General features: G+C 55.6%; 2 protein-coding genes across 2 annotated transcripts in view; both read right to left on the bottom strand.

Annotated features, from left to right (window-relative positions):
- LOC121102425 (olfactory receptor 10T2-like) overlaps positions 1-1,440 on the bottom strand; it is a 14,721-nt gene extending 13,281 nt beyond the window's left edge. The window contains exon 1 of the mRNA XM_040628259.1: positions 1,252-1,440. Within this exon, the coding sequence (XP_040484193.1) occupies positions 1,252-1,440 (189 nt within the window). The remainder of the gene's footprint in view (positions 1-1,251) is intronic.
- Positions 814-19,541, bottom strand: part of NOTCH3 (notch receptor 3) — a 32,392-nt gene continuing 13,664 nt past the window's right edge. Inside the window, exons 18-33 of the mRNA XM_040629151.1 lie at positions 19,119-19,320; positions 18,826-18,979; positions 18,220-18,404; positions 17,523-17,655; positions 17,179-17,436; positions 16,978-17,096; positions 16,031-16,596; positions 14,016-14,348; positions 12,470-12,624; positions 12,144-12,366; positions 11,031-11,115; positions 8,720-8,882; positions 7,244-7,548; positions 6,839-6,986; positions 3,749-3,846; positions 814-2,911 (exon numbers count right to left, since the gene is read on the bottom strand). Of these exons, the coding sequence (XP_040485085.1) occupies positions 1,859-2,911; positions 3,749-3,846; positions 6,839-6,986; positions 7,244-7,548; positions 8,720-8,882; positions 11,031-11,115; positions 12,144-12,366; positions 12,470-12,624; positions 14,016-14,348; positions 16,031-16,596; positions 16,978-17,096; positions 17,179-17,436; positions 17,523-17,655; positions 18,220-18,404; positions 18,826-18,979; positions 19,119-19,320 (4,180 nt within the window). The 3' untranslated portion in view covers positions 814-1,858. The remainder of the gene's footprint in view (positions 2,912-3,748; positions 3,847-6,838; positions 6,987-7,243; positions 7,549-8,719; positions 8,883-11,030; positions 11,116-12,143; positions 12,367-12,469; positions 12,625-14,015; positions 14,349-16,030; positions 16,597-16,977; positions 17,097-17,178; positions 17,437-17,522; positions 17,656-18,219; positions 18,405-18,825; positions 18,980-19,118; positions 19,321-19,541) is intronic.

The raw sequence follows: 19,541 nt of genomic DNA, 5'->3' as shown, positions 1-19,541 counted from the left end.
GGGGGGCAAACTCCCCCTCCCAAGCGGTAGGAGGAGTCCCTTAGATGATGGGAGGCAAGCCCAGGCAGACACCGCCCTAGCTGGGTGGCCATGTTTTTAATGGCCATGTTTTAACCTTATAAAACTGATGAGAGCGAAGGGGGATCGAGCCCCGCATGGGGCTCCCTGCTCAGCGGGGAGCCTGCTTCTGCCTTTCCCTCTGCTGCTCTCAGTCTGTCTTGTGTGCTCTCAGTCTGTCAAATAAATAAATAAAACCTTAAGGAAAAAAAAAAAAAAGAACCCAAGGGAGCATGAGGTGGAGGTGAGATTCCTGCTGAACCACCATCGGGCACTTAGGAGGCAATGAATGAGCACCTGTTGATGGCAATGGGATACACGCTCAATTAACCGGAACTGACGCTCCATCTGGAATTGAGACAGTGCCTCCAACTCTCTGGAGCCATCTGAGCACTCATCTCTGCTCTTCCCTGCATATCAGCCCCCTTCTGTTCTGTTTGCTCATCTGTACCCACCACCCCAAACTGGCCACCCATATTTCTCCATCCGCCCAGGCCTTACAAGTTCCAACAGCTGCCGGCTTCCTTAGCATCTCCATCAAAGAACTTCAGGGGCAAGGGTCTCTGATTGGCCCACCTTGAGTCAGGTGACCACCTCTGAGCTAATCAGTGGCATCACCTGCCCAAAGAGGAAGCAGGAGCGGGTGACAAGCTAAACGGATTCACCCCAAGATGGGAGCTCACACATTGGCCCTGGCGATACGGAAGGCCCGCCAGTACCACCCCTCACCTTACCTAGACACAGACCAGTGACACGGAATGTTAACTATTCCTTTATTAGGCGGTGAGAGGAGTAGGGGCTGTACAATGCAAGGCCTGGGAATTGAGCTACACGGGATTGTGACCAGAAGTCACATTACAAAAATAGCCTAAAAATACTTCTATTCTGCCCCGGGGCTGGGCCAGGGGAGTACCAGGAGGAGGGGATGCCACCCAGGCGGCTCCTTCCCTTCCTGCAGTCCCATATTTACAGCAAGACAAAGTGAAACGCACGCATCTCCCCAGTCCTCGTGTTCTCGCCAGCCACCCCCACCCAGTTCCCCAACGGAGTGGCCCAGGCTCTAGGCTGGGGGGACCCGGGGTGGGCTCTCTGGGCCAGAAGGGCCCTTCCCCCCGGCAAAGCTATAGAACAAGTTCCATCTGGAATGCAGTGAAGTGAGGGAGGTGGGATAGGAAAGAGGCTCCCAAGTCTCACAGGACCACTGCCCCGGAGGGTGCGCCCAAGGGTGCCTACTTGGTACACACCAGGGTTGTGTACTCGGTACACAGGATCCCGGTCATGCCTGTGTACTCGGTACACAGAATCCAGCTTGGCCGAATGGGCCCACAGACTCAGCCCCACGGGGGCACTGGGGGGTTTTGCAGGGGCAGGGAGTGTCTCCATATATATATTTTGTAAAAAATAATAATAATAATGTTTGCTTAAATGAATTTGTTTCTATACAAAATGTAAAAAAAAAATAAAATAAAAATAATCCACTCATGTCAGAGTGTAAGGAGAGAGACCAGAGGAGGCAGGAAGGGAAGGAGGGAAGAAAGGGGTGGGGGAGGGGTTGCAGGAGGAGGTCCCAGGCTCATCACAAGGCCCAGAGGGCGGGGGTCAGCCCGCACCCCCTATAAATAAAGGAGGACTGAAAAAGCCTAGGCTGGTGACCTATCTCAGTCAGCTTCAGGGGGGTGGGAGGGGTACAGAAAGGCCAGGGGAGAGAGAAGAGAATGGAAGGTCTAGAAAGAAAGGGGGAGAGAGAGAGTCAGGATGGGATATCTGTTCAGCCCCCCAAAATCCAGGAACTGAAGAGCCTTCAGGCCAACACCTGCCTCTTGGGGGTGACTTCCGGCTGGGGCCCCAGCTGGGTCTGAGCCTGAGCTAGGGAGCCTGGGACAGAAAGGGGGAGTGGCTGGGCAGGCAGCGCCCCAGCGGCTATGGCCGTGGGCCCGGTGGCAGTGGCTGGGCTGGGCGTGGAGTCCGACCAGTCCGAGAGGGAGGGAGGCGAGGGACTGGCCCAGTGCTCGGGGGACTCGGGGGATGGGGTCAGATAAGGGTGCTCGCTCGGGACCCTCAGGAAGCGGGCCTTGGGGGGGCTGCCATGGGCACCGGCTGCCGGGTACTCCTCGCTGTGTCCTGGAGCCGCCAGATACGGTGGGGGCCGCTCCTGGGGGGACACGGGGGGCCCGGGATTCAGCAGCTGGGGTCCCGGCGCCAGCGGCAGCAGGAACGAGGGGCCTGGCGGGGCAGGTGGAGGCAGCCGGGCCCAGTCGAGGGGAACTGCCACGGGGTTCAGCAGACCCAAGCTGAGCACGCAGCCCCCGGGGGGCTGGCGCCCTAGACCCGCCCGGCCCGCGCCACCAAGCTGCGCCAGGGACACGGCCGTGGCGGTGGCAGCTGCGTAGGGCCCCTCGAGGGAGAAGCCGCCAGGGGACGCAGGGGGCCCACCAAAGGGCCTCGGGGAGTCCAGCGAGTCCACCGGAGATAGCGTGACCGAGCTCTCCGCCAGGGGACCCGGGCAGGCCAGCGTCAGCTTCTTGCCCCGACCCCGGGCGCCCTGCGGCCCCAGCCCCGCCTTCCCCGGTGGCCTCCGGCTCTTCTTGCCCCCCGACTGTGCCACCTTGAGGCCAGGGAGGAAGGCCCCAGGTGGGCAGAGGAGGGGCCCGAGACCATGCGGGCCGTGAGGGCTGCGGGGCCCACTGGGCTGGTCCAGCAGGCGCACGATGTCCTGGTGCAGCCGCTCCTGGGCCACATCCCGCGGCAGCCTGTCCAGGTGGTCTGTGATCTCACGGTTGGCAAAGTGGTCCAGCAGCAGCTTGGCAGCCTCGTAGCTACCCTCTCGGGCGGCCAGAAACAGTGGCGTTTCCTCCTGAGGGGGAGTGGTGCGCAGAACCCACCAGATGTCAGCATCACAAGAGCCAGGACTAACTCCTGGCCCAGGTCTCATAGGCCCCTAGCCCCTGGTGGACACTGACAGTGAAGAATCCACACTCTCCAGCCCAACAGACTTGGTTGGAATCCCACCACTGCTAAGGGAAACTGGGCAAGTTCTTTCTTTTAAAGCATTTTCATCCAGGACCTACTAAGCACCATGCCCCAGAGGCAGGACTAGGGTAAGGAAAGTAAGGAACTTGCTTTATGCACAAAATTTAAGGGGTATCAAAAACCAGTCATCAAAATAAATGATATTTTAATGCATTACTTTTTAAATTAAGATTATTGCAAAAAAAATCCATAATGAATAAAATATCAAAATGTCAGATAAGGACAGAATCTACCCCTGTGCCCCTCCGAGCCTCAATCTTCCCATTTATAAAATAAGGAGAGTAATTCCACCTTGCAAGGGTTCTAAAACAATGATCATAATAGTTATGTTTTACTGAGGATCTGCTTAGCATTTTACAAATGCTTGATTTCACTGAATCCTCAGGAGACAAAAGTGAAGTGCGTACTGGTGCTTTCCCACTTCACAGATGAGGACAGTAAAGTTCAGAGATGTTAAGCAATTTGTCCAAGGTCACACAGCAACTGACACACGCTTTCTCCTCTGATCCACTGTGGGAGGATGTCAGGTCCAAATCCTACCCCTGAAACCCCGCTGCAGGCAGGATGAAAGCCCCCACTAACCTACCCCACCCTGCTCTTTGCCACATATAGGGGGTTGTGCCAGGTCTGAATGCCTGGCGGGTCAAGGGCTGGGGCTTACCTTGCTATCCTGCATGTCCTTGTTGGCTCCATTTTTGAGCAGGGCCAAGGTGGCCTCCACATTGTTGACTGCTGCTGCCCAGTGTAAGGCTGATTTCCCTGGAGGGTAGGGACAGAGGTCAGGGTTAGGACTGGGTTCATTTGCTAGGATCCCAGGGCAGGGAGAGAGGAAGTATCTAGAATATGCCCTGGGGAGGTGGGGGGGGCGGGTGACCTGCCACAAGTATTTGAAGATGTGTTTGGGTCCGTGTACGTGCACACTTATTGAGCGACTCTCTGTCCAAGGGATCTACAGGGTGTGACCTACAGGGTGTGACTGTCCACATACAGGGGGTAGTATGCGGGGTGCTGGTTGTAACTAGAGCTGTGCTTGTCCAGTGCAGTAGCCGCCAGGTCCACATTGCTCTTTAGACTTAAATCAATTACAACTAAACAGCATAGGTGCCAAGGCCATTCAGTGGGGGAAGGACAGCCTTCTCAGCAAATGGTGCTGGCTTTCCACGCGCAAAAGAATGAAGCTGGATCCCTACCTTAAACCAAATACAAAAATTAACTCAAAATGAACCAAACGCCTAAACGTAAGAGCTCAAACCATAAAACATTCAGAGGAAAACATAGGGGTAAAACTTCATGACCTTGAATTAGGCAAAGGATTCTTAAATGTGATACCAAAAAACAAGCAGCAATAACAAGAGAAATAGATACATTGGACATCACCAAAATTAAAATGTTTGTGCTTCTAAGTGAAAAGAAACCCTACAAAATGGGAGAAATGGTTATAAACCATATACTAATAAGAGACTTACACCCAGAACATATACAGAACTCTTATAACTCAATAATGAAAAGACAAAAACCCACTACATTAACTATACTGGAATTAAAATTTTTTAAATAATAAAATAAAATGTAAAAGACCAAAAAAATGACAAAAACCCAATTTAAAAACGGGCAAAGGATCAGAATAGACATTTCTCCAAAGAAGATCTACAAATGGCCAATAAGCACAGGGAAACACACTCAATATCATTAGTCATCAGGGAAATAAAAATAAAACCACAATGAGATACCAATTCACACTCAATAGGAAGGCTAGCACAAACGACAGACAATAACAACTGTTTGGAAGGAAACAGCTGGAAACTGGAGAAACTGGAATAACTGGAACCCTCGTGCACTGCTGGCAGGGACATCAAACAGGGGCAGGCGCTGTGGGAAACAGTCTGGCCATTCCTCACAAGGTTCAACACAGAGTGATCACACGACCGTACAACCCAGACCCAGCAATTCCGCTCCTGGATGTATATCCAAGAGCAATGAAAACCATATGTCTACACCAAAACTTGTACATGAATGTTCATAGCAGCAGTAGCCAAATGTCCGTCAATGGATAAAACAATAAACAAAATGTATATCCATACAACGGAATATTATTTGATCATTAAAAAATTAAAAACAAATTAAAAGTTCTGATCCCTGCTACCGCATTTCGTAAACCTTACAAACATTATGCTGAGCAAAAGAAGCCAGTCAAAAAAGACCACATATTATTTGATTCCACTTATAGGAAATGTTCAGAGTAGGCAAATCCATGGAGAGAGAAAGTACATTCGTCGGTGGTTGGCCAAGACTAGGAAGACAAGATTGGAGGGGTCCGACTATTGGTGAGAGCTTGTTTTCCAGGTGATGAAAATGTCCTAAAATGTATTGTGATGATAGTGGCACAACTGTGTGAGCCATTGAGGGGCTCCTGGGTGGCTCAGTCATTAAGTGTCTGCCTTCAGCTCAGGGCATGATCCCAGAGTCCTGGGATCAAGCCCCACATCAGGCTCCACCGCTGGGAGTCTGCTTCTTCCTCTCCCACTCCCCCTGCCTGTGTTCCCTCTCTCACTGGCTGTCTCTCTCTCTGTCAAATAAATAAATAAAATCTTAAAAAAAAAAGCCATTGGATGTTTTATTTCGATGGCTGAATTGTATGGTATGTGAATTATATCTAAATAAAGCCTTTTAAAAAAAAACAGCAGGCAAAACAAAGGTTAAAAATTAAATGAGGGTGCCTGGGTGGCTCAGTCCGTTAAGCACCTGCCTTTGGCTCAGGTTGTGATCCCAGGGTTCTGGGATTGAGTCCTGTGTCCGGCTTCCTGCTCAACAGGGAGTCTGCTTCTCCCTCTCCCTCTGCCTCTCCCCCACCAACTCACACTCACTCTCTCTCTCTCTTTCTCTCAAATAAATAAATAAAATCTTTTTTAAAAATTAAATGAAATAAGACATTTAGCTCTTCATTCACCCTGGCCACATTTCAAGTGCTCCAAAGCCACCACGTGTAGCCAGTGGCCACCACACTGGACAGCAGAGACCAAGAATATTTCCATCATCACGGAAAGTTGTTGGACAGCGGTCTTCCAGAGCCACAGTTCTCAGCTGGGGTGATGCCCCCACCCAGGGACATTTGCCAATGTCTGAAGACATTTTGGGTTGTCACAACTAGGGAGTGGGGTGCTGCTGGCATCTCGTGGGTCAAGGCCAGGGATGCTGCTTAATACCCTGCATTGCGAGGACAGCCCTCTACAGAAAGAATCATCCAACCCCAGGTGTAAATGGGGCAGAGGTTGAGAACACCTGCTCCAAAGGATGTTTATGAGCATCTGAGTGTGTCTGCAGCTATGTGAGGTCCTCTGGACATGAGGGCAGGTTGCTGTGAATCTGCACGGCTGGGACCTGGGCCAGCAGCCACCTCCGCAGAGGTAGTGACATCACGTGAGGATTTGGCCAATTTGCAAACGTAGTATGCCAGCTGTCCAGCAGAGGGCAGCAGAGTAGGTTCTTCTAACAAAGCAGATGGAAATGTATGGTCTGGGGGAAGGCCACCTTTTTCTAAGCCACTGAGGTGTCATAATGGGCTAGGGGACGCCATAAAAAAAAAAAAAAAAAAAGCATGTGAGTTTAAGTCCATGTCGAAGCCCTATTATACGTGCACGAGTTTCAGTGATCAGGTCTCAAGATCATTCACATAATTCACGCACCATACAAGACAGTCAGGGCCCAGGTGACACTGTCTCAGCCCCACCCACTGTTACACCCCAAAGCTTACCAAGCTCATCCACGGCATTGACATCAGCATGGCTGGCAATGAGCTCTTCTACCATGCCCTCCACTGCCAGGCGGGCTGCCAGAATTAGTGCCGTTGAGCCATCCGCCATGCGGGCATCCAGGTCTGTGGAGCGGTTCCGGATGAGAATCTAGAAGAGAAGGCACGCAGAAGGGAGGGTCATGGCACAAACAGAGAGGCCAGGAGCATCTCCAAGTCCCTTGAGTTCCCCAACCCCACATCCCCTAGACTCCATGAAGTTCGGGAAGCAGCTACCTGCCAGGCACCGTATATCACCATTTAACAAACGAGAAAAACAAAGCTCTATTTTGCAGGGCCAGGGCTCAAACCCAGGTCTGCCTGATGCCCGTGCCAGCTCCAAAGTCCAAAGGGGCAGGTGTCTCTCACCTGGAACACGCCCTGGGCATCCGCGGTGACAGCAGTGTGCAAAGGAGTGCGCCCGGAGTGGTCCTGGGCATTGGTGTCTGCCCCAGCATCCAGCAGCCGCTTGGCTGCATCAGCCCGGGCGTAGCGGGCAGCCAGGTGCAGGGCTGTCTCGCCTGTGCGGTCAGTCCGTGCCCCAAGCTGGGCTCCCTGGCAGATCAAGTCTGAGATGATGCTGGCTGATGTGTCTTCCGCCTCATCCTCCTCAGCGGGCATCGGTTCCAGGGCCCCCCCACAGAAGGAGGCCAGCATCAGTGGGGTGAAGCCATCTGCAGGGACCAGGAGTATGTCACAAGGGAGGTGGGCACAGGGGCCTTTCCAGGGAATACTACTACTGAGGGCACTGCATTCGGAGAAGTGTGACTCATGGGAGCACAAGAGGGAGTGGCAAGTCCTCCTGTCTGCGCACACGTGCGCGCACGCCCCCCCCCCCCCCCCCCCCCACACACACACACAGCTGTGTCAGGTACCCCAGAAGCCAACCCAGGATGAGGATTCGCGGGCAGCCCCTCCTTAATTTGTCACAGTAGGGGATCCAGGAGGGAGGGAGGGAGGAGCAAGCATTCAGCCTCAGGCAAATTCTCAGGCGGTTACTTGAGCTTGATCTTGAAGGGGGACTCTGGAGGCTGAGCTGTACCTCAAGCTGTAATCTGGCTGGAGGAAAAGGAGCTGTGCCTTTCACACGCCCCCACCCACTGCTGAAGAGACATCCCAAGGACAGAAAATCCCAGGCACCTCAGACCCTGGGAGCCTGAGGAATTTCGAAAGAGAACCATAGAGGCAGGTCGTTTGGAACAAAAGCAAAATGAGCTGGGGGAGGACTACCCTGAAATGTGGCAAAGACGGATCCAAGAGGATCCAAATAATGTGATCTGCTACGCTCCGCGTGAGCATTTGCCCTCGTTTCCCTGAGGGAGCCACATGCACCCCATTCCCCATCCTCAAGCCCTGGGTAGAGCTAAACCCAGTCCCTGGCTCAGAGAGGCCTTAGCCCCTCCCCCTATAGTCAATCTGCATATTCCAGCCCCCAGGGCACACTGATTAGTTGAGGGATGGGCACGTGACTCCAACCCATCCAATCAGAAGTCATCCTGGGACTTTTGCTAGTGCAGCTGGTAATAAAGGTTTATAAGGCTGGTCAGGCCTGTGGCTATCGTGCCCCCAGAAGAAAGCATCCCTGGGCTGGAGCCAGGAGACAGTGAGTCCTGGACCCAAATATCCATGATGCTTGCAGTTACAAGAGCCAGTAAATCCCTTGTTCTACTTCAACTAGTTTGATTTGGGCTCTTATCACTTACAACCAAGAGTCCTGATTAACACACACCCTTACAGATGGATGCTAGACACACCCAACTCTCCCCAGAACACAGACCCAGATGCAACTTTTCACAAGTAGGACGGGGAAGGGGCATCCTTGGCGGCGAGACCCCCATTGCTGACCTGGGCCTCGCACATTGACATCCATGCCATCAGCATCCACGTCACCCTGCGGGGGTGTCAACGCCATGGCTGGTGCCACACGGATGTCAGCAGCAACCAGGTGATGTTGAGTCCACTGGCGGCAATCCACAGCATCCTCGGCCCCTGCACCGGGCTCCTCTACCTGGAGGCACAAGGACCAGGTTCTCACGAAGAGTTGGGAGAGAGACAGAGGGACAGTCTGGACACCCTCACAGGTTCCTCTCATGGAAATGCACTCACAGCCCCAATAAATCATGAACATCCTGCTTCTCTTATACATACGGAAACAGGAAGTTGACATACTGGAGCTCAGAGAACTCATAAAAGGAAGAACTGGGATTTGACTCTGGGTTGGAAGAGGGGAGGGCTAGGAACCCAAGGTGGGTCATCAAGGAAGAGACACAGAGCATAGCATCTGTCAGCACACACCTATCTATGTACTAGACACAACACACCGAAAGTGAAATTAAGAAAACAATCCCATGACCACAGTATCAAGAAGAATAAAATATTTAGAATTAAATTTAACAGAAGAAATGCAAAACTTGTACTCTGGAAACTATAAATCAGTGGTAAAAGAAATGTGGGGGTGGAGACAGGTGGTCCTTCATGGATCAATTACAATCTGAGAAAAGGGTGCATGGGTGGGAGGGAAAGAGAGAAGCAGGGGGATGCTCTGAGTACCACATGGGACTCCTACCCAGTACCATGAACATGAACATAAGGTATCAGGACAGAACAGTCATACACACAAAATGTTATCGATTTACCTGCACAAGCATAGCACCTGGGTCCCTAGCAGAAGCTTGATAAATTTCAGGCTCACGGTCCAAAAGGCATAGTGATGTTATGGAAACAGGACAGAGTATTAACTAGCCTGCCAGGGCATTGAAGAGCCTTCAGGCACCAAACACAGCCTGATCAAGCCAGACCCGAGCTTAAGGACCCAGGTAGAGAGTTGAATTTCATGGAAGGGGAGAGCCAGGGGATGGACAGCTATCCCATCCTCCCTGACCCTTTCTGGCTAGCTGTCCATTAGCCGGCAAATCACACGAGAGCTCTGAGCTTCTCATTAGCAAAATCAGGAGAATGCTGTCATTCTGCAATGTGTAAATGCCATCAAAAATGTATTGCACTCTACTTAATTTCCACTTTGGGATGAGAAAGAAAAAGAAAAGCCTGAGATGAACAGATTTCTTCAGGTGTCAATTGTAATAGATATCTCCACTTCACTAACATTAAAATCTAGGCAGGGGGTCCCCAGGTGGCTCAGTCAGTTAAGCATCAGACTGTTGGTTTTGGCTCAGGTCACGATCTCGGGGTGGTGAGATCGAACCCCAGGATGGGCTCCGCGCTCAGCACAGACTGCTTGAGATTCTCTCTTCCTCTTCCTCTGCCCCTCCACCACTTGTGCGTGCACTCTCGCTCGCTCGCTCTCATAAAAAAAGGGGAGAGGCAGGCTGAGAACTGAGGTGTATATTAATAGCTGCTTTATAGAGTCCTCATAAAGATGAAATAAGATGTTCGTGCGTGTCCAAGACATTCAGCAAGTAGGAAGACACGCTAGCAGGAACCTGTTACAGACAGGTGCTCCCCCAAAAGTCATATGTTGAAGCCCTAACCTCCAACATGACTATATTTGGACGTAGGACCTTTAAGGAGGTAACTAAGGTGGAACAAGGGTGTAAGGGTGGGGCCCTAATGCAACAGGACCGATATCCCTGTAAGAAAAGGAGGAAACACCAGGGCTTTTCCCCTCCAGACAATCAGAGGAATGCCGTGAGAGGACACATGGAGAAGACAGCTGTCCGAAAGCCGGAAGAGAGTCCCCTCCAAAAACCAACCCTACCAGCACCTTGATCTTGGACTTCCAGCCCACAGAACTGTGGGAAAATAAGGATCTGTTGTTTAAGCCCTCCCGTCTGTGGTATTTCAAAATGGCAGCCCAAACTGACTAACACAGAGCCCGTGGGTGTGGCCCCCACAGAGGACATGGTATAAAACCAGCTAGGAGCACTTTCAGCCTCGACACGCTGCACAAAGTTGGACCCAGCAGAGAGAAAGCAGAGTCGCTGTCTGGGCTAGGGGCTCCCCTAGCCCTCCCCTTCCCTCCAGGAAGACCCCACCTTGGCCTGGGAGCAGGGGCCTGGTTATAGAGGGGTAGGGTGGGGCAGGTGCCATGACTGTTCCCCCAGAGCCAGGGAGAGCAGAGATTCCCCTGACTCTCCCCCTGACCATCGGGGCCCCCACCCAGGATCCTGAGGGCAGGGGTCAGAGAAGGGGGCACAACCTTCAGTCGCTTAGCCTCTGGGCACTCTGTGTCCATCCAGTCTGTGGCCACCTCCCCCATCAGACTCTCACTCTTGGCCATGTTCCTGTGGGGACAATGGGAAGGGGGCAGGGGAGAGGAGACAATGGAGACGTACAACCTGGTAGGAGGATTTGTGGTGGGGTCAGAGAAGAGCTCCCAGGGGCCAGGTCTGGGTCTGGGGTTGGGTTCTGGGGTCCTGGGTCAGTAGGCACAGGGGACAGGATCAGGATACAGGGTCCAAAGAGGGGATACAGGATAAAGTCAAGGTCAGGATGAGGGGGTTGTCAGAGGTTATGATGGGTGGCAGCCAGGGTCTTAAGGTGGAATTGGGGAAGGGACAGGAGTGGGGTCAGGGGTCAGAACAGTGGGCTGTGGGATAGGTGAGGGTCACAGGCATGTAGCAACGATTACAGAAGATGACATCAGGAGTCATGAGGATGGAGTTATCCTCACCACAGGTAAGACATGCAGCCAGGATCAAGGAGGCTGTACTGAGGAGTCAGGGGGTCATGGGGGTCACAGAAGAAGGGTAAATTCAGGGGGTAGGTCAGGGTGGGGTTAGGGGTCTTGAGGGACATGTCAGGGAGTTAGAGGTGAGACCCAGGGCCAAGGCCAGGATTGAGGATCTTGGAGAATGAACACTGAGTTGGGGTAGAAAGAGGGTCAGAATGGGGTCAAAGGTCAGGGTGAGTTAGAGCCAGAGGTGGTACTGGGGGGTCATAGAGGATAGGGTCAGGGGTCAGTGAGGGGTTGAGGTGCAGACAGGGATCATGGGGCCAGCAGTCACGTGGGAACAAATTTGAGTATCATGGTGAAGTCGGAGAAGCCAGGATCAGGGCAGGGTCATGGTGGGGTCAGAGTAGGATATGAGTCAAGGGAACTGAGCTACAGGAAATGGGGTCGGGGGGGTCATGAGTCTGGGATGATCCCCAGGGATCATGGAGTCGGTCAGTGGTCAAGCACTGGGGTCCGGGCTGGAGCCTGAAGTTAGGGTCAGCTTGGGATGAGAGGTCAGAGTCAGGTCAAAGTGGACTCAAGGGCTCCCAAGGCTCCCCCCCACGGTCAGACACGGGGAGTGGGCAAGGTCCTTACTTCATGCCCAGAGCGTCTTGGCCCACGGGCTCCCGCCGGCCCTTGTGGCCAGCAGCCACATCCTTGTGGAGCGCGAAGCCCTCAGGGAACCAGAGGGTGCTGTGCTCCCGCTTGCGCCGGGCCACCATGACACCCAGGACGAGGATGACCAGCAGGAAGACGGCGCTCGCGGCCAGCAGGGGAAGCAACGGTACGCTTGGCTCTGGCAGCTCCAGCGGCTCCCCTGTGGGGGGGAGGCAGGGGGGCTTCAACCACAGGCCAGGGCCCACTGCACCCCTCCGCGGAGCCCCAGTTCCACCCTCGTCACCCACCGGGCCAGGCCTCACCCCGCACGGCCCGCAGTGGGTATGGGAAGTCAAGGCGCTCCACCGCCGACAGCGCTCCCAGGTAGTCGGCCGCGCTCTGGGCGTCGGGGAAGCAGTGGTCATTCTCCGACGACTGCAGGCACAGCCGGTTGTCAATCTCCAGCATCACCACAGAGCTTCAGGGGCACAAGGGAGGGACAGGCAGGTTCCATGGGGCACTTTGTAAGCCAGGCACAGAGCCGCATCCCCGGGGCTCAGAAGAGCCCTCTCCTTTCACCACATTGTGCCCCCAGTCTGGCATCCAACCCCACCACGTCCCCAAAAACAGTCTTGCTGTGGCCACCAGTGTCCCCCTGGCTGTGAATCCAGTGGCCATTGTTTTCATGTCAACAACTTTACTGGATGCCGTTGGCGCACACCCAAGTCTCCAGCTTCTAACAGCTGACAGCCGCCTCTTCTCCAGAAAACTGACCTCAGCAAAGTGGGGACCTCTTCACTTGGGAGGTGACACCCCTTTGGGCAGCCCTCAGCCAGTGACTGGCTGATACAGGGTATACACAGTGGCCCTCCTCTCTCCAGGGGGCACCGACTCTGGGGTGCTATTCGCACTCTAGAGCTCCCTGAAGAATCACGCTGAGGCCAGACTGAGACTCCTTCCTGCCCCACCCTGCTTCCCTCACTCCCTCTCTCCTGGGAGCACCCCTTCCATGAGGCACATACATCTGAATCCCCATCGCAGACTCTCCAAACTCCCTCTTGCCTTGAGATCCCTAGTGCTGCACGGCCCAGTTCTCCCATCTCTCTGGCTGCTCCTTCTCTTTCGTGAGCTGATTTCCCCCAACCAATCCTTAGGTCTCAGTGTCCCCACATCATTCTTCTGTCCCCACTTCTTTGATCCCTCCCATGGCTTCAACGCCCTTTTGTCTTTCTTGTCCGTGTCTTCAGCCTCTGGCTGTCTCCTGGGGGGCCCTCCATGATACCCCCAGATTCTTCAAATTCTGCAAGCCTGAAAGTGACCCCTGCTTATCACCCTGTGTCCTTATCTTGATGAGACACCCCCAACCCTGTCCCCACTGCCCCCAGAGACTGTATCACCACACCCAGGGAGCATCCCGGGACGGGTAGGTCAGCCACCCAACCCCATCCACGCCCCCATGCCAGCTGTCCCTGTCAGAGCCCCGGCCCTCCATCTCTAGAATCCAGCCCTCTGGGGTCAGAGGCCCCCTCCCGGCTCAGAGGCCACACCTCCCCCTTCTGGCCTCTCTCGCAGGCCACCATCAGAAAAATTCTGTTTTCCATTTCTAAAAAACAAAAGCAAAAACTACACATGCCCTTAACCACTCTGCTTCCCAAAGGACCCTTGCTGGCATCCGGAGGCACTTCTGGTCGGCACATCTTGCCCCAGATGACAGAGGTGCGGAAGGTGGGCCGTGCTGGTCCCATCGCCAAGAAGGCTCTCCAAGATGTTAAGGGCAGTGAAACACACAAGACCCGATCAGCAGGGACCCTCCCCTCCCAGATCAGCTCCTCAAGGGCCCTCGCGGCTCCTCCAGGGTGGAGCACTCACCCGATCACCTCCGGGGCCAGCTCCCGCCGGTTCCGGGATTCGGAGCCAGGACCGGGCCGGTGGTAAGGGAAGACCATGGCCTGGCCGTGTTCGTCCAGGCGGAAGCGCAGCGAGGTGCGCAGGATGCCGCTGAGCCGCTGCAGAAAGTCGGCGCTGGAGCGAAGCAGCTCCTCGGGCGGCAGCAGCACGGTAAGCACCAGCACGCCGCGGGCCAGCAGGGCCGGCACCTCACCCGCGCAGTCCAGCCCGTCCCAGCCGCACTCCTCTGTGTTGCAGCCCTGGTCGCAGCGGCCATCGGCAAAGTGGTCCGCACAGTACTTCTCGTACACAGGGCTGGGGGAGGAGAGGAGTGGGGTCAGGGTCATCCTACACCCCTGCACACACACCAGAGAGCACCCAGACTCCAGAGACACAAGGAGGACGGCCGGCGAGAGCAGAGGGCTAGAATGTACCCAACAGGTGTCAGGCCTTCTGCAAACCCAGCCGTTCCTTCAGTAACTAGTAATAAATATATATTGACAGATGCCCGCTGTGTGCTGGATGCTGCTGGAGGCATCCAGGATATGGCTCAGACACAAATCCTTGCCCAGGGAGAACAGGCGTTCCCGTGGGCGGGCAGACAGACATTAAAACAGATGAATGAGCAGCAGAATACACAGCATTTCAATTACACATCAGTAAAAGCCAAATACAAACACACACATACACACACTCTGTGGAATTAAATGCTAAGAAGAAATATAAAGCCAGGGAAGTCCTGGGGATGGCCAGGGAGGAGCTCTCTGAGAAGGAGCTGCTGTTTGAGCAAAGGCTTGAAGGAAGTGAGGGAGGAGCCACGTGGCTTCAGAGGGGAGAGGATTCCAGGTGGAGGGAACAGCCAGGGCAGTGCAAAGACCCTGAGGTGTGACCAAGCCTAGGGTATCTGAGAAATGGCAGAGGCCAGGGTGCTTGGAGCAGAGTGGGTGAGGAGGAAAGTGGGGATAATAAAGACAGGGAGATAGAAGTGAGGGAAGAGTTCTAGGCAGACAGAGGGACAAAAGAGGCAGAGCACAGGGATGGACAGATGGAATGCATAGGACAGAAAGATAGCACTCATGAAGAGACAGAGAGAGGGGCAGGAGATGGGCAGGGATAGACAGGCAGGGGTGTGGACAGATGAATGGGCATATAGGGAGGCAAAAAGGGTGGGTAGATGGACAGAAGGACAGACAGAAGAGGCACATGGATGAACATGGATGAAGAGGCACAGATGAACAGACAGATGAGGCACATGGACAGACTGGCATACAGTTAGACAGATGGACAGATGAGGTCCAAGAATGGACCAGAAGACGTGTAGATAGGGGCGCCTGGGTGGTTCAGTTGGTTAAGCATCTGCCTTCAGCTCAGGTCATGATCTCGCGACCTAGGATAGAGCCCCAAGTCAGGCTCCCTGCTCTGCGGGGGGCCTGCTCATCCCTCCCCCCAGCTTTTGCTCATGCTCTCTCTCTCTTCTCTCAAATGAATGGATAAAAGCTAAAAAAAAAAAAAAAAAAAAAAAAAAAAAAAAAACCAAACGATGTAGACAGACATTTGGGTGTACTGAGGGACAAAAGGAATTCACGGATGGACAGAACAAAGTCCAAAGATGGACAAATAGGACATAGGGAGAGACAGATGGAGTGCACAGGCAGAAAGAAAGACAGGCAGGGCACATGGATGGACAGATGGATGGGCACACTGATGGACAAAAAGGTCATGTCGTGTGTGGACGGAAGGACAGACAGCAGTGGCACATGGACGCGCAGATGAGCCGCACAGACAAACAGCACTCAGACGGGCAGACAGGGTCCACGAAGAAACAGAGGGGGCGAACGAGTGGACATCCAACGGACAGTCTAAGGGCGGACTGACATTAGGCCAGTGAACAGGCAGATAGAGAGGCGGGGCCCACGGCGGGGCAGGTGTGGCACACGGATGGAGAAGACCGGTCAAAGAGACGACGGACAGGCGGACGGACAGACGGAGGGGCTCACTTGCAGACACGCTCCCGGCCGCCAGCGCGGCAATCGAAGTTGTCGTAGAGGCAGGCGGGCGAGCTGCAGGCGGGGTCGCAGCGGCTGTTGTTGAAGAGGCGCCAGCACTGCAGCGCCGCGCACTGCCGCCAGGGGTCGCCCACGCTCAGCGAGCAGTCGCCGCCGTCCCAGCCGCAGCCCGGGCTGTTGCACTCGCGGTCGCAGCGCTTGTCCCCGCTCTTGGCCTCGCAGGCGGCGCTCGGACACAGAGGCTCCTCTGGGGCCTCGGGCGCCGCCGCTGGAGCCTCGCACCTCGGTCCGGCCCAGCCCGGCGCGCACGCGCAGCGGAAGAAGGGTGCGAGCGGTGCGGGGCGGCAGGAGCCACCGTGGAGGCACGGGGAGGCCACGCAGCTGGCGTTGGCGGCTCCCGGCTGCGACCCCCGCGCGCTCCGGCAGGCGGGCCCAGACAGTCCGGGGGGACAGGCGCAGCGCGGCCCACGAACCGTCTGTTGGCACGGGACGCCCGCCGGACACTGCAGTTCCCGGCAGGAGCGCGCTACCCGCTCACAACGCGGGCCCCAGAACGGCTGGAGATCAGATCGGGTTGGGGAAAGACAGGGGAGGGAGAGATTTGGAAGGGTGGAGAAGAGAAAGGGGGAGGATAGGGGGGTCAAGGCTTGAGAATGTTGAGCCTCCAATCTCCCCAGGTCCCGCCCAACCTCTCCCCTGCCCACTGGAAGCCCCACCTTGCAGATAAGCCCCGCCTTCCCCAGGAGACCGTGCCTCCAAACCCCAGTGCCTCCCCCCATCCTCCCCGCCTCTCTCTCTCTCTCTCTCTCTTTCTCTCTCTCTCTCTCTCCAGGTATTTTCAGTATTTCTCAGGAACCCCCTTCCCTTCCACCTCTTCCCCCCTAAAGCCACGCCCTCCAACGAGGCCAGGCTCCCACTCCTCTCCCAGAGACACATACCGGAATACAGTGACAGGTAAATGTCAGCACACCCCCAGGGCCTGGGCTGGGACGGCACTGGCCTCCGTGCTGGCATGGCTGGGACTCGCAGGGAGACAGAACGGTCTGACAGCGGGGACCTAGACGAGCGGGAGCTCGAGGATCAGCTCCAGTGTAGGAACACAGACAGGATCCCAGGGCAGCAGCCTCTCCCATGCTTACCTGTGAAGCCTGCACGGCAAACGCAGCGGAAGCCCCCACCTGGGTCCTGCAGACAATCCCGAGTGTGTGCATCATGGCAGGCACCCGGGTGACACTCATTGATGTCCGCCTCACAGCGCAAGCCAGTGTATCCCGGGGGGCAGGTGCAGCGGAAGCCACCCACCAGGTCCACGCAGGTACCGTTGTGCAGGCACCGGGGGCCCTGGTCCAGGGGTGGGCCTGGGCCACAGTCGTCCTCATTAATCTCACAGAGCACTCCTTGGGGAGGGGAGGATGGGGGAGCAGTCAGGAGGGGATGGAGACCCAGCCTCCCATCCTGTCCCCCAACCCTGGCCCTGGCATACCCAGTGTTCCTGGGGGGCAGGAGCAGAGATAGCGGGCCACAAGGTCAATGCAGAAGCCCCCATGCTGGCAGGGCTGGGAGGCACACTCGTCCACATCATCCTCACAGTTGTCCCCAGTGTAGCCAGCTGGACACTGCAGTGATGTGAGACAGGGACCTCTAAGCCCAGAGGGACACAGATACTCCCCATGAAGACACAGAGATCACAGAACAAAAGGACATAGTCTCATCCAACACACAGAGGCATGCCCCAGGTGCAGAAACAAACACACGGTACAAGGAAACACACCCAGTCACAGAGGACACTCAGACACAGCCAGTGCAGAGGGACACACACATACAGATGCACGGGACAGACACACAGGAGAAACATCCAGATGCCCAGATGTACCCAAGACACACACAACCAGACATGCACTCAGACACTGGGACATACATTCATACCCAAAAGACAGGGTGCACAGAGGGACAGAGATACATCCAGAAAACAGCCAAAGACAGAGGCACAGCCAGACAGACAGAAAGTCCCTCAGATCAACCAAGAAATACACCCACAAGATTATACCCAGAGACACAAAAGCAAAAACTCAGACATGCCCAGAGAGACATACCCGTGCCAGGTCACAGACACAGAAATGTGTGTACAGACACACCCAGCAGGACTAGGTCCCCTCTCCCCGACTCTGGGTGCCCCTTACCTCGCATACATAACCCCCCATGTAGCCTCGGCAGGTGCCCCCATGCTGGCAGGGCTGGGCCAAGCAGGGGTCCACCTCCTGCTCACAGTGGCTGCCCGTGTGGCCTTCCGGGCACACGCAGTAGTGGGAATTATCCTTGTCCACACACTGCCCACCTGTCTGACACAGCTCTTCCAGCCGTACCCCTGCACAGAGGAGAGCGGTGTCAGGCACGCATCGGCCCCTCCCTGCCTGCATCGCTCACAGCATCACCGAACATCCCTGCTGGCATCAGTCACCAGGGTCTTACGCACACTCCATCGGGTTGTCACACAGCCCCCCCAACTGGCACGGTGTCAGTCACTGACACACTAACACATACCCACACCTTTGCTGCCCACACTAGCTCAGTCACACACACAGCAGCACAGAAGTCATCCCAGCTACCTCATGGTGACAGAGACATGTGCCATCCTGGCCCCGGCCAGCTGTCCCACATTACACATCCACAGACACTCAGCTACACATCCCATCCTGCCCATATGCTCTGCCATAGCCTTATTCGGCTCACATGAGCAAGACGTCTGTGCACCCACACCCACACCCCACCTCTGTGCTCCCCCTCACCGATCTGGGCCGCGGCCTCCCTGCAGGGCAGACTCCGGATGTCACAGAGGCGGCCACTCCACCCCGGAGGGCAAAGGCAGTAGAAGGTGGCCCCGCTCCGGGCACAGCGACCCCCGTTCTGACAGGGCGTGCGGCTGCACCAGTCTACCAGCGTCTGGAGGGGAAGCTCTCAGCGTCAGTGCTCGAGGACCCCCGAGGGGCCGCACCCCAGCTTCTCCAGGGTCCCAGACAGGCCCCTGCCCCAGAACAGCCCTCCAAATTCCTCCCCCAGGCCCCCCGGTGGCCCCGCCCACCTGGCATTGAGCGCCAGTGAAGCCCTCCAGGCAGGTGCAGCGGAAGCCAGGTTGGGCAGCAGTGCAGACGCCCCCGTGCAGGCATGGCCGAGAGAGGCAGGGGTCGGCCTCATGTTGGCAGTGTGCGCCCGTGTAGCCGGGGCGGCACTGGCAGCTGAAGGAGTTCACGCCGTCCACGCAGGTCCCGCCATGGAAGCAGGAGCTGGAGGGGAAGTGAGGGAGGGGTCAGGCTCCGCCCCCATGCAGGCCCCGCCTTCCCAGCCCCTCCCCGCGTCCAGAGGGCATCTCTCTGGCCCCTACGCCCACAAGAAGCAGCAGCCGCAGCAGAGGTTCCGCCCCCTCGTGTCCCTCAGCCCCAACTTACCAAGTACTTCAGAACTAAGGTGGGAGCCACGTGGAGGCCCTGCCCTGGTCTTGCTCCCT

This window comes from Ursus maritimus, unplaced genomic scaffold (genome assembly GCF_017311325.1).
Source record: "Ursus maritimus isolate PB19 unplaced genomic scaffold, ASM1731132v1 scaffold_14, whole genome shotgun sequence".
NCBI lineage: Eukaryota > Metazoa > Chordata > Mammalia > Carnivora > Ursidae > Ursus > Ursus maritimus.
This window is presented reverse-complemented; position numbering and strand designations above follow the sequence as displayed.